Below are 14,716 nucleotides of genomic sequence, written 5' to 3'. Positions count from 1 at the left end.
TTTTGATATCCATCATTAATTCATTAATAAATCAATTTCATTTTAATCTTTACTCATTGCCATCACTTTAAACTTTTTCTTAAGAGTCAAAGAAACCAGTGTATGAATGTGAGAGTGAATGAATAGTGGTATTGTAAAGCACTTTGAGGGTCCCGAAAAGCGCTATATAAATGCAATCCATTATTGTTTGGTGTCTGACACATACATTAGCCAGAGACAAGAGTTTTCTTCCGCAGGGATATCCTGTGACAATAGAAGTGGTTCAAATTAGTTTAAGGGATATATTCTGTGTAAACATTTAGCAAAAGGCTTCTGTTCCTTGTCTTTTACTGGCACTGACCCGGAAAGTGTAGAAAACGCATAATGGCACAGAACGTGTAAACATGCAGCCACTTACTAGAGGTATACACTCTACACCTGCCAAAAACAATTACTCTCCCCAGCTTAACCATTGTGTGTGTGTGTGTGTGTGTGTGTGTGTGTGTGTGTGTGTGTGTGTGTGTCTGCGTTCGTGTGTGTGCCAGTGACTGAAAATCTTGCAGTGAGGTAGTACATGAACATAATAGCTTCCCTTTGATCTCATCCAGAGCTGGAAATAAGACTCAGTAAACCCCACCTGGTTCACAGTCACAAGAGTCCAAGTGGGAGCTGACCCAAGGAGTGTGTGTCTGTGTGTGTGTTTGGCACACAGGAAGTGCATTTATTGTACTTTTAAACTGTGCTGATGATGTTGATGTTAATAGTTATTTTAATAATATGAACATGAAATATTAATTTCACAGGTTGATTGGTTGATGTTTGACTGATAATGTGGGGTGAGAGGGAAAGACGGGTAAGAGTGTGCTGCCAGAGGTCAAGAGGGAAAACGTGAATAAAAGAGGAGGGGAGGGCGGTTTGATACTCTGTGCTTTGGCCCGCTGAAACCCAATCTGAGATGAAAGGGCTCATCCTTTGTCTGCTCACAGAGGAAATCAAAAATAAAGTCACTCACATGTGCTGAGATTCAGTGCTTAGAGGGTAAACGGTCACGACTGCAACTGCACTCACTTAAAGCTAAAGGGAAGATGGCAGGGTGAAGGTTTAGGGGGTGTGTCCATATGTGAGAAAACAAAGAAAGAGCCTCAGTACTGATATATATATGAAGACTACAGCAGGCTGGAAGTCAATCTGTAATGCCCTTTTAAAAGCTGCTGTCTTGAAATGATGCTTACTTGTTTTTTGAGAATAGACTGTATATAAAAGATGGATATCATCATTGTGAGATCACTCACTGCCATGTAAAGTTTCCACTTGAAGCCTCTGCTTTGTCACCTAGCTAACGTTCACAGGTTTGGATGAACTACATCAGTAGACTGAATGAATGCATAACAACTGCCAAGTTACCTACAAAAAACATCGATTTTTCTTACTAGAACTACAGCAGCAACTGTAGTGTAAGTCTGCAGGAAAGAACTATTAATTTAATAGTTGATCTAATCTAATCTAACTACTCATATATATAACAATTATAGCAGACCTCGACTATTTGAAGTGATGGCTCACCCCTTCTAGCATATTGTCAAGGTCTAGTCAATGTCATATGTGCTGTTTAGCCGCACAGCTGCTCACCTCAGCTGAACCTTCTTGTGGGTTTTTGTTTTTTCGAAGTCTTAGCTCTGCTATTTCAGAGTCTGTTAAGACTTGAAGCAAAGATGGTTGTGCAATTGGACCTGGCAAAGTGCAGACTTGGCTTGCTAACAAGGATGTTAGCATTACGCATGTACTGTGCTTCTGTGGTTCTTTTATTGTTTATGTAAGATAAAAGTATGTTGGGTGTGTATTTGTTCATGAACTAGAAAGACCCATTGCTACATGAGTAGCTAGGCTCGGGGCTCTAGTGTTGATGTCAAATGTGACACAAAACAACATATGCCTCACTTAGTGTAAGTGAAATCAAACCTCCTATCAGTGTTCCATTCATTCTTCCAAACGAGATCACACACACCTGTGTGCTTGCACAAGTACAAGAAAGCATTTTATCTGTAGCACCTGTATCATACATAACCTGTCTCATTCTAACTTAAATAGCACTATCGTTAGGTAGTTTTTGGGATCAACAAACCTATATTGTTGCAAACATAAATTTAATCATGATTTGATTTTGGAGAAGTTTAGTACATGATGAAATTTACAATAGCTTCAAATAATAGAGTCTACATCAATTTAATGAACAAAACTATGTTAGATTGTTGAGGAAAAGAGGACAGAAAGTGGAGGAAACAGGAGATAAGTTTACAATAAAAAGTGAAATTTTAATGATGGTGGTCTAGTCAAACATGTACCAAAAAGGAGATACAAACATAACATCCACACTTGTCCAAAATAGTGATGCGCGAATCATGTTCACGTTCAATACTCGAGAATCACTTTACTGACTCATGAATCATGATTCACAAGCCCAATTGACTCACTAACTCATCCCTGTTGCTGTTAGCAAACTAATTTCATTAGTAGAAATATATGTAGCTTATAATTAAAATCGTGGGGGAAAAAAACAACAGCCAGTTTCTTAACAAAAACATTTCTGCTCTGAACTGGAAGAAAAAACCCTGAGTAGAAGCTCACATCAAGACAATAGCTCCTTGGTTCACAGTAGCATCGCTCTGCTAACATGCTAACAGCACATTTTAGCTACTCACCCCCTCCCTTCCTGCGCTGAATTGTAGCGTAAGCGAATCACTCAGGACTCACTCACCCCCTCCCTTCCTGTGATGAATCATAGCACTAACGAATCACTCACTGGTCATGTCCAAATTCATGGGCTGCATCCTCCTGAGGACCCGGCCTCCGCGGTCTACACGGGCCAGGTCCTCAGAAGTGCGTGTAGGCCGGAAGTAAACGGCTGGGGAAATTGGACGGTCTAGCCTTCTGATTAGCGTCACCGCTGTCTCGTTAGAGTTTAATAAACTCAGCCGTCTGCTCCTTGCTATCTAAAATATAACAGGACACTGGCGTAAATTCTCGACCGTGTCATACTTCTGTTTAATCAGTTTTCGGTTTGACATGTAGTCAGCTGTGTAAAAACCAAGGAGGAACCCACCCGGGGGATTAATAGTTTTATTTTATCTAATCTAATAACTTTAATCTCAGCCAAACCGATTTACTCACAAACAAACAAAACACTGAAAAAAGCACAACAATAACATTTTTAGGTTGTCTAAGTGACTTATATTAACCTGAGTAGCGAAAGTCCGCGGTGATCTGAAAACGATGTGCCGGGAGTTGTGCCGTTCTCGGCGGCTTCAGTGAACCTCGAGCTCCCAGCTAGCTATCGAGCTGGTGACTAGCAGACGTCTCCGAAAACGTCGAGCAGATATTTGATGTTTACACAGCTACTACATTAAAAAAAAACCAACTTGAGGACCTGACACTGGGAGATTCTCAGCTGTAGCTAATGACCACCTCCATTAGCTGTTTGAGAAACTCTTTGTCATGTTTTCTATTCAATATTTCTGGCAGACTAGTTTTAAACAAAAACCTTATAAATGTGATCTTAAAAATCCACTGGATGGCAATAGCTATGCTAATTTACAAAAAAACTGAGACTAAACTTTGATGTCAGATATGTTCTCCAGTAGTCAGTTCATTGTGTTTCCTATTCTTTAAAAACTTAATCTACTCAGCTTATAAATATGATTAAGTTAGTACCTAGCACTAGCACTAGACAGCTAGTTTGGCTAGCAAGGTGCATCTGGTGCAAGGTGCAAGTTAGCATTTCTGATGCTAACTTTGACTAGAAAAACTCATTCTAACCCAACACACTCAACAGAAAAGCAGAACATGCCTTAGAATGTGTTTTAGTGCAAGGGAACTTTGGGTAAAGGCACACAACTACCACTCAAGATAGCTACACAGAACTTATGTAATTTCTGTATTCCTTTTATTTTTCAAAGCTGGCAGTAGGATTGACTGTACGAATTCATGCAGTGAGCTAGTTAGCGGGGCTTGCCTTTGCTAAAGAGTATTAACAAACATGCTTTAATTCACTCCTCAATAAAGTTTTCTCTCTGTCTCACTTTCTCTCCCCGCAGGTGGCGAAGGTGGAGTACGTGCGAAGGCGGCCAAAGCTGAGGGAGGTGCAGGTGAGGGTGGAGGATCACTTAGAGTGCACGTGCACCAATAAACGCCATATCAGCCCAAACTCAGACACAGACAATGGTGAGCATATAGCTGCGTATCTTTGTGTGTGTGTGTATGTGTTTGTGCGTGGGCGTGGGCATGGGGGTTTAGGCTGGCTCACTTCACATGTTACGGCTCCTCTCTGAATGTGTCGACTGACACCAACAGAACTGATAACATCTGAGGCATTTACAGTGTTTTCCCTGCCTGAGTTAATTCTCCCTCAGGGCAGCATTTCCCTTCACACACACTAACCCATCCACTCACACACACACACATATATGTGTGCACACACACAGACACGTTTCAAAGACTCCCATTCTATATCATTCAAATCTTTCCTACTCGACGTAAACAAGGGTTAAAAAAAACATTGTTGTAGTGCACAAAGGTTCTTGGAGCTTAACCATCCTGTCATCATTAACTGTGTGACTTCTGTTGAACTTGCTGACTTCCTGCAGGTCGCGCTTACATCAGCTGAACTTAAAGCAATATATTTATGTAATGCTTTGTCCATTTCAGACCTTGGGAGCTCATTGTGTAAATGCAATTACTTTCTATTTCATGATAAGCCAAATAGGAAAAAAAAATTGCAATTTAAATGTCCAGCGGTGGTGCAGAAAACAGTCCTGAGTGTGTGTGTGTGTGTGTGTGTGTGTGTGTGTGTTGTTATTCAGTAGAAGATAAAGCTAATGCGCCAATAAAAGAAGCTATGTTCATGCTCCTTTCTTGCAACAGGCATCAGGTGAAGAGCAGCAGACAGATGTAGGAGTGGAGGACACCTTGAGGATGATGATGTAATGGAAAGCAAGGACAAGCACCTTCTGCCTGTGACTCCTTTAACACCTGCCATCAAAGTAACAGTGAAAAGGTCTAACGGAGCATATTTTGTCCACGACCTTTTGGAGTTTTGATGGAGGATTACTGACTCACCATTTTCCAAAAAAAAGCAAAGCATCAAACTTCCACAAGTGAACTCCAATTTTTTTTTGATGGAGACGAGAAATGATGAGACGATGACAAAGCGAACTGACATTCTGGTTCTAGGATGTTGAAGGGCATATTGCCTGTATCCTGCTCCTTCTCCAGAGTATAAACCGCTCAGTGACTCGGATTATAAACTGGGGCAAAATCCTTTCTAGAAACAGTGACTGGGATTAGTTTTTGTACTCCAAGATTTACTCTTCCTCAGAAAAGCACTCACACACATGCACGTATATCCTCTTATTTTTATAACGTCTCATTTTCTATTTCTAATGCTTATCAGTTCTTTTTCTGATATGTTACCCAAATAAAGAATGGATGGGAAATAATCCTTCCGACATGTTACTGATACTAATAAAATATTTATATGAAAACAAATTGGGTGTGGTGGTCAGAAAACAGCTTGCAGCAAACAGGTTTGTCAGAGAGTGACTGAAGGGTTTCCATGGGAGAGATTATCTGGAAGATTCTAATACCCCATTGGATTTGCAACCGACAGTAACACACACACACACACACTGAATCTTGGCAAAAGTGAGACTAGAAAATAGAAAAGCATGAAAATGCTGATTATGGAGCGGAATAGCCAACAGCTAACAAGTGATCTTTTTGTGCTGTTTAAAGAGTTGTGTTATTTCAAACAGGTCAAGGAAATGACAGTAATAGTGGCGTAGGGGAAGGCAAATGTTTTCATTGGTGACCTCATCTCCTGACTCACTAAACCAGAAGGAGGAGAAGGTGACTTCATATCAAACCACTTTCTTCATGTTCGCTTTCATTGCTGCTGACAAGGAGCTCTGTTTCATTTAGATATGCACTCACTTCAGCCAAACCTCCTGTAAAAAGTTAGCGACCTTAGTAAATCGAATAGATCTAGTGAAACTAAAAATGCACTTTGTGGACACAATTAAGAGTGAGAACTGAGAATCCACTTCTATTATGGAAATCTTATCATTGAACGTGATACATTTTTGGTCAAATTAAGGATTCTGATCATTTGGTTTCAAAGTTACATGTACATACACAAAGGGAACTCCGACTTTATCTTATCAAGGGTGCCACAGGGAGGCCCTTTGTCCCTAGACTATGTCTGTGAGGTAGCAGATGGGGTGACAGTAAACTTGCCTAAAGGAAATGCAATACATGGGGAAACCTTATATAATTTTAACAGAATGGGTGCCATGTTTTAACCAAGGACTGTCCTCAAGTCACTCAAATTGTGCATGTTTCACATCTACTGTAATTTAAAATGTATCTTGTGGGACAATGAAGGTAGACTATAAACATATTCAGGCCACAAATGTATAAATTTTGTTATCCTCAAAGGAAGAAAGAAAGAGCCAAATTCGATTTCAGTGGGATTAATTACAAATATTATATATAATTATAATTATAAAATTATATTTAGTACTTTATTGGTATGTAGAGTACTAGCATTTGGTATTTACAAGGTATATCAAAAGGAATCAACTGATTTTAAATTGCTTTCTGAATCCATTCATCGACAACGATTGAAACACGTATTGTTAGAAAGAGCAGATTTGTGAGATTCATGTGGTTGCTGGTAGGTAGCATATCAACAGCAGTGGCTGCAGTGACTCCAGACATGCTCACAAAACTACATGGACATATGCTGCGTTTCTGGAAGACGTCACATTGAGTGCAGTAAATTTGCACATTGTGGATTTCTTAGCTACCTTGCTTCATGATAATATGACCTTTGTCTGCAGATGATCATTAGGGGGTTAATGCTGTACAGTAAATGTTTAATCAGCATTCAAAACTAGCTTGAGTGTCTTTAACTTGGACACATATGTGTGATATCATTGAGAATAAAGGTTCACATGTAATCTTTTTTCTCTGGAGCTTGTGGCTGCAGCTCACAGTCTTCTGCAGCACATGAAACGTCTAAAGTCTCCATCATCGCTTTGGCTAAAGCTATCACATATTAACATAGGAACCACAGCTGCCTTATGTCACAACTAAACAGCAAAAAATAGAGACTGTGGAGTGTGTTATGCCGTGTGGTGAAGACTTGGTGTTTTTCCTTTCTTGAACCTGCAGCACAGAGCCGAACTGTGTGCTCGCGGGGCCGTTCCAGCTCCTGCTGGCACCCCGCAAACCACACAGCCTGCATCCACCTCAAACAGCTCTTTGTGTTTCAGACATGAAACACTTATTATGACATGCTTCATCAGCTACATTTACATTTCAAACATGCAAAACAAATGTTTGCCGGCTGAGGTGGGGAAGAGGCAGAAGAAGCAGACAGACGAGTGACTTCATGCAAGCTTTGTGTAACTCACTTTGCTGGTATATTGCTCTTGGAGAAGCTGGCGTAAACCATGTGTAGACATTGGCCAATAGTGTAACCAGAGTGGGCCGCTGTTATAAATACGTAAATTTCATAATTGAGTGGTTCTGTGCGAGCTGCACAAAGACGACGCTGTTTGAAAACGTAAAAAAGGAAGAAAAAAAAGTTTGGTTTTTAGCTTCAGTCTTTCAAATCTGCAGCAGCAGAATCACACACATGCTGCAGTTTCATCTGCTGTGTTCTCAGGACCCGAACTCCATATCCAAGATGTTAATGCATAAAACAGAAAGTATCGTGTGCACATGAAGCACAGTTGTTTGTGTGAGAGAGAACAAAGAAAGAGAGAGGAAACAGATGGGTTAAGACTGTGTAACAAGGTTTGAAAGGTGAGAGGGCGGAAATGAAAACAGGATGGAATACAGGGATCGTGTGTGTGTGTGTGTGTGTGTGTGTGTGTGTGTGTGTGTGTGTGTGTGTGTGTGTATATATATATAAGAAAGAGAGAGTAAAACAGAGTAAGTGCACCTTTGCGTGTGAGATGGGATAAAACTGGGTTTGTGTGTGTGAAACAGAGAGAGAAACTCCATCTCTCTAAAGCTCAGTTAAGCAGATTAACAACAGGCTAGCTAAAATGCTGAACTCTCTGTAGTTCAAGTACAACCTGATATAAGCTCGTGGAAGTCCAGCTCCCCCTGTCCTACTACAGATCCCAGATCAGATTACCAAACCTCCGTATTCCTATACGTTGGCATTAAGATGCTGGAAGTATACCTGAGTTAAGGTCAGCAGGTTTAGGTAAAACACCTCCAGGGCCTTTACTACTGCTGTCCTCTGGTCTCTTTTATTTAAAAACAAGTTAAATAATTAGTTTAACATTTTGGGGAATACACATTCTCTAATCCTACTATTATCATGGCAATATCTATGCTCTCGGACTGATCTAGAGTAGCTTTGCTTGATTCACAGTTTGAAATAATCCCTTTTTATCTTATCGTGGTCTTTGGTACAGTCTTTCGCTTCCTCTTCTGTCTAAAACAAGTTGTTTTAGCTAATCTTCCTTTCAGTCGCCCCCTCCCTTTAACTCAACTTTGTTTGGATTCAGTGGCCACAGAAGCCCACAGCTAGAAATATGAAAGATCTAGGAACAAAAAAACAAAACAAACAAACTGTGTGAAACTGAGTGTTTGCCCTGCAGGGATTACTCAGACACTTGCAGACCTCACTATTTGAAATTTGTGTCCCTTTTAATATGAGCATTCACCACTACAACATTGTGCATACAGTACTGTGCAAGTCTTGAAACATTCCTTTGTTTTGTTAGAGAAATAAATGCAGTGATTTAATTAAAATGTGCACACTTACAGCATTTAAAAATAGAGTTTGTTCAATACTAAATTGCTTGGGAGTCAATATTTGGTTTGACTACTTTCAATCTCCAACCCAGCTTGAACTCTCATGTCTTTAAAAAGTCTTCAGGAATACTTCAGACTTCTTAAAGGATGATCGTCATCTTTTGTTCTGTTCTGTTAAGATGATCCGTATCCAGGTTTTACTGTGTTTGGGATCATTGCCATAGTGAACAATGATTGCCTGTCAGGTGCTTTCCAGAGGAGATTGTGTGGTGGATCAGCAGCTGAAGGTACTCGTCTGTTTTCATAATACCATCAGTTTTGACAAGATCCCCAACACCACTGACTGAAATGCAGCTCCAAACTGTGACAGAGCCTCCAGCCTCAACTTTTTTAAGGACACACTGAACACCATGGTAGGCTATACAAAGATTTTAGCTAAATGTTCACTGGGAATCCCCTTGTTGGTACAAAAATACTGTTGAATGCCTGTTGATATGTTTCCTCTGTAGCATAGATAATAAAAATAGCAACAGACTGAACTAAAATAATACAATATATTGCATATTGTATAAACTTATATTAATAGAAGAAATTAGCTCTCTAAACGTAAAGAGCTCAACTGTAAATATCAAGAATATTACAGAGATTAAATATATATGATTGACATTTTACAATAAACTGTAGAACCTGGTAACAAATTATGTGTTTTTGCAACATGCTGCTTGTAACAAAATGTCTAAAGATACAATTTAGAATTGGTTCTTTGCTACATTGTCTGTGATGTGTAGACACAATGCTTGAGTTAAGTGCCTTTCTTATGCTTGAATGATTCTCTGAAAATGGTCAGGTAGAAGCATTGGAATTAAAATAATTGAGAAAGCAGACAGTGTTTAAAGAAACCTTGGAAAGCTTTTTAGAAAGCCTGAAGAACTACTGTTCAAAGGATGGCTGCTTGAAATCAAAATAGGCAGACGTGTGGTGGCTCGAGACTTTTGCACAGTACTATGTACAGTATGTCACAAAAAACAACATAAAAACATAAGTTTCCCATTCTTTAAAAATGTGCATTTTTTAAATCTCTTCTCTTCCTTCATCTCCTCCTTTCCTTTCCGTGTGTCACAAAGAGCTGCTTTACCAGATAAATACGTCCACCTCCCACCATCAGGCTTGTTCCCACCGCAGGATCCAGCAGGGATGGGAGAACTGGAGCTGAGGTTTGGCATCATACAGTTGGATTAAGATTTACTGCTGGTGTGGTCAAGGCTGATGTTTTGGTGCTGGATCCTGTAGAGAGGTTTTATTTCCACTGAATATGTGCGAATGATATCTGTCCAAAATATTAAAAACAAAAACCTCGAGACTCAAAGAAAGAGGCAGAAAAAAGAAGGTAACAGACGAGGCAAATTTTTACATTCTTGGTTTTCTATTACCTGCTTTTTGATTGTGTACATTTTTATCCATCTGTGTTCCACATGTTAAAAATTGAAGAGGAGTTCTCCCAGATTTACTTTGCTTTGAAAGAATATTGTCACCCCCAAGGTTTAAGCTGTGTTGGCATAATGTATACAGCAGGATCGGATAGTTCAGTCATCTTTTTCTTGTTTCAACAGGGCATAACAAATCCATTTCTACATGTAGGTCTTCCTATTTCCTCTGTTTGCATTTTTCCTCCTTCCCGTTTTTCTCATTTAGGCCCTACAGGTAAACCAGCTGCCATCAGTGCCAGGCTCTTCCCAGAATACAGGCACACATATGAAACCCTTGAGAAGGCAGGCATACACAAAGGTCCCTACACTGACCTTTATTATTACTGTATTTTCTGTGCTGCAAAAGCTGTATCCAGACAAAGCAGTTAGATATAATTTGACAGGTAAATTGCATTAATGAAGACTAGCTTAGTATGATCATGTGATGCTTTCCAGACACTTGTAATGTATACCGTGCAGTTTTTTTCTTTGAAGAAGAGTGAACTGTACTTGAACTAGGTTCATGCTAACCCCCTATCAAAAGCTCCACCCACATTTTCTGACAAGATCCTAACCTCTGTGTAGACATGCCCACTGCAGAAACTTTGGAGTACACGCGTTAGCGGTCATGTGTTGCTCTCAGCTCACACAACAACAATGTCATCTTAATTAAATCATACTGGTTTTTAAGAATTTGGATATTCTGGTTCCATTCTCAATATTGCTTATGGATTGATTGTTATCAATTTTCATTGGGTGCTCTTTGGCTTTGGAAGTTATCACCATCGCTAAGCAGGATATTAAAGACATTACTGCAAATTAACTGGATGCTTTTTTTCATCTAATGTTTGAGCATGTTGGAACTATTTCCCCTTTTTGTTGTGATCAGTGTTGGGGTGGTAATATGTATTATAAGTATTACACCAACCACTTCTTTTAAAAGCAATGCAGTACATTACTTAATTATTCCCAGGAGGAAGTAATTCTTTAAACTACTCCTTACATTACTGTCAAGTTTCTCCCTAAAATGACTTGAAACACATCGTCTCATCACGATTTGACAATATAAACCTGTAAACGTGTAAGCTACAGTGCCACACACCGACACAAATTCCTATCCTAATGAACCCGGACATATAATTTTTCTCTTAGTATGTGGTTATGAATATAAAGCTAAAAAAAAAAAACACAAAGAAAGACAAAAATCAGCGCAAAGAGACTTCAAAGCGATCTCCACAGTAATTCTACTCTAGAAACATGAACAGGTAGAAACGGAGGCTACAGCCTGACTGTTCATCAGTTTGTCAGGGCCACTTTTTTAAATTAAAAAGTATTTCAAACTACAACCAAACTACATTTCACCCATGGGACAACTTTACAGTAGTTTAACTTCTTCAGCTCTGCAATGATTTTTGAGATTTTTTTTCTACACCCAGTGATCAGAAAGTAAAATTAGGAGACTTTAATTGAGAAAATTAAAGATGAAAACCAAATTAACAAATTGATTTTGCATTGATGAATATGTTAACCTATCAGGGTGCTTCAAATTTTTGCTGTAGTTTAACCTTGAGCGTGACTCTCAAATGCTGTCAGATGTTAAAACACTTCACACAGAAGCGTGTGAATGTGTGTGTGTGAATGGGTGGATGACTGAATGTAGTGTAAAACGCATTGGGGTACATAGTGACTGAGTAAAGCTCTTTACAAATACAGGCCGTTTACCATTTATGCAGAAGCATTTGAGTGAGATTAATATTTTCTAACATTTTAAGTTACTGAATGATCTCCATCAGAATGTCTCTGCTGCTCATTCCTGTACCACATCTCTCTAATATTTTGCTCTTAACTATTTTTCTAGTTATTTTTTTAATTATTTTATCTTATTTTATTTTATTATATTTTATTATATTTTCTTCTACTGTACCATGCTGCTGAGTGACTGCTGCTCGGATAGAACAACCTTAAACTAAAACACATTTGCTTCAGCTGGAATTCCATGATTTTGACCTTGGGTTTGTTCCCACATGAAGTATGAACCCGGCGCTGGCTGCTGCAGGTCTTTGTGTCGCCTCAGGGGGAAAAACTGCAGCCTGATCACTATCGAGATAGTCCCTCAAATTCACCTCTTGGCCACAGACCTCCTGCTCTGCTATTCACTGTTTGACTTCAGCTCAGCTTTCTCAACAACATAAGCCTCTTTCACATGCACAAACACATCAAAAACGCCGTCCTGCTGTCAACCACTCCAAGTCACTCAGCAAAATAAACCCCCTCCTCTTCTCATCCCCCCCCCCATTCATCATCGTCTCCATTCCCTGTAGCTATGCCATTGTTTTTGGTCGGGCCAAGCAAAAGGCCTGCTGCTGCCGCTGAGCAACACAAAGAGGAAAGCAGCCGTGTGGCTGAACGGGAAAATTTAAATAGAGAAGGGGAATGAGCATCCCAGGGGTTAAGTGCTTTCTGATGGAGTTGCTGGAGGGTAGGAGTTGGATTGTTAAGAGATAAAGGTGAGCGTGCAGGCACCCCAACCCTGTGTCCAGCTCAGCTGATATCATGTCACACAGTACTATTACACAACATTAAACCGCATGGCATTAAATATCGACCCCCTGTGCAGATCCAGCGAGCCATCCAGAACTCTGACATTCCTCTAAGCTATTTTGCGGGAGTGCACCAGAGTGCAGAGATTAAGCCTGATGTCACATGCGGCTGTAAGCAAAGTCGCTCTGGGTTTTTATGTCACTCTAGCATGTTCTCTCTCTCTCTTTAATCCCTCTGTGGTTGTGTTCTCATTTACCACAAAGCCATTAAGAGCCATTGTGATAGCAGAAGAGAGCAAGAGCATCTGTAAATAGATAACATTTAGGTCCTATGGAATACTTACTTTGCATATGTTAGGTTGTGAGTATTTTTGCTATTTTTAATGCTTTAGATATGTAATAAATTGATGAGTATATGTATGCATATCTATTATATACCGTGACAGCCTTACAAAAGCCAGAATTAGCAATTTAATCTACATGTTGAATCTCTTTGTTTCTTCTCTTTGTAGTATACTGAAAAAATGTGTCAATTTGGTAACCAGGGAATCTCCTACTTAAAAACATTTACTATACACGCTTAAACAAAAGCTGGATCTCTTTTCATTATAGGCGGAGCTATGAAATGCTACTGTTACAAGAGGATCAGCTAGAGTTTGCATGCAAGAACAGGGTCAGTAAAGGTCAGCAGATGATAATCTTGGAGATGATGGTGAGTGGGGGAGACAGATTTGACAGGAACTTTAAAAAATGGAAGTTCAAAATGATAAAATGTCCTCAAGTTGCACTCAACAAATATTTCATGTCCCTCTCAAAGGAGCAAACACTGAACCTTTTTTAGCACAACTTACATTGCATTGCATTGTATAAAGTTGGGTACAGGTGGCATTGTTGATTGGCGAAACAGTTCCATTAGTCATTAAAGCAGATTCTTATTTTGAAGATTATTTCAAGTCCAATTTTAACATTATTTAAATCCAGGTTTATTAATATTACACCAGATTTTTTTTCTAAGTAAGTGAGAACAAGAGTGATCAGAAGTGCTGACAACTGTGATATCACTTTTGATGCACTACCTTTGGTGTCATTCACCTCTCAGTTTCTGAGGCCAGCTAGCATGGCCTAGTCAAAGATCAAGTTTTTACTGCCATTTTAATGATATGAGTCAACAGTTCCCAACTTCTTTTGCGCCACAGATTGGTTTAATGACAATATTTTCACAGACCTGCCTTTAAGGTGCAGTGGATAAATACTTCAAAATAAAATGATATGACCAAGACAAAAATGGTTGTATTTTGTAAATATAATGATAAACGTGAATTCACTGTGTAATTGTGTAACTACTAGCAGCATCCTCCTGAAATGCGCCAACAAGATTGAGAGTAACATCCTCCTCTCTGCCTCTTAATGCTCTCTGGTCGCTATGGTAACGCGTAAATATTTCTTTCAAAATAAGACACACAAGTACAACACAGGAAAAGACCCGGGGAAACCAAGTTAATGATAAAAACCCTGAAAACCATAAATTTCACACCTGAGCCTCAACTCTCACAGCCCAGTACCAAACGACTCATGGAATGGTACCGGTCCATGACCTGGGGGTTGGGAACTGCTGGTATAAGTGATACCAGTACAGGAGCTGAGAGATTGTCAGATTATGCAAAGGGAGATGTTGCAAGTGGTTGAAAAGATGAAACTTTCTAAAGAAAAAACAATGACAGGTTGACTTTTAAAGAACAGGGAGCCCATGTATCCCTGTTACTTTCATTGTGGCCATAAAAACAATGGCTCAAACATTCCAGTTCCCCTTGTCCTCCAAAATACATGTTATGGTTAAAATAACTTACACAAAATAAATAAATAATTTTATTAACTTCTGTCAGCTTGATCTTGTATAAAATG

General features: G+C 39.4%; 1 protein-coding gene across 1 annotated transcript in view; it reads left to right on the top strand.

Moving 5' to 3' along the window:
- pdgfaa (platelet-derived growth factor alpha polypeptide a) overlaps nt 1–5,514 on the top strand; it is an 11,006-nt gene extending 5,492 nt beyond the window's left edge. Inside the window, exons 5-6 of the mRNA XM_005753445.1 lie at nt 4,071–4,197; nt 4,897–5,514. Coding sequence (XP_005753502.1) covers nt 4,071–4,197; nt 4,897–4,907 — 138 coding nt within the window. The 3' untranslated portion in view covers nt 4,908–5,514. The remainder of the gene's footprint in view (nt 1–4,070; nt 4,198–4,896) is intronic.
- The last annotated feature ends 9,202 nt before the right edge of the window (nt 5,515–14,716 follow it).

This window comes from Pundamilia nyererei, unplaced genomic scaffold (assembly GCF_000239375.1).
Source record: "Pundamilia nyererei isolate P.nyererei 1_Seehausen unplaced genomic scaffold, PunNye1.0 scaffold00428, whole genome shotgun sequence".
NCBI lineage: Eukaryota > Metazoa > Chordata > Actinopteri > Cichliformes > Cichlidae > Pundamilia > Pundamilia nyererei.
This window is presented reverse-complemented; position numbering and strand designations above follow the sequence as displayed.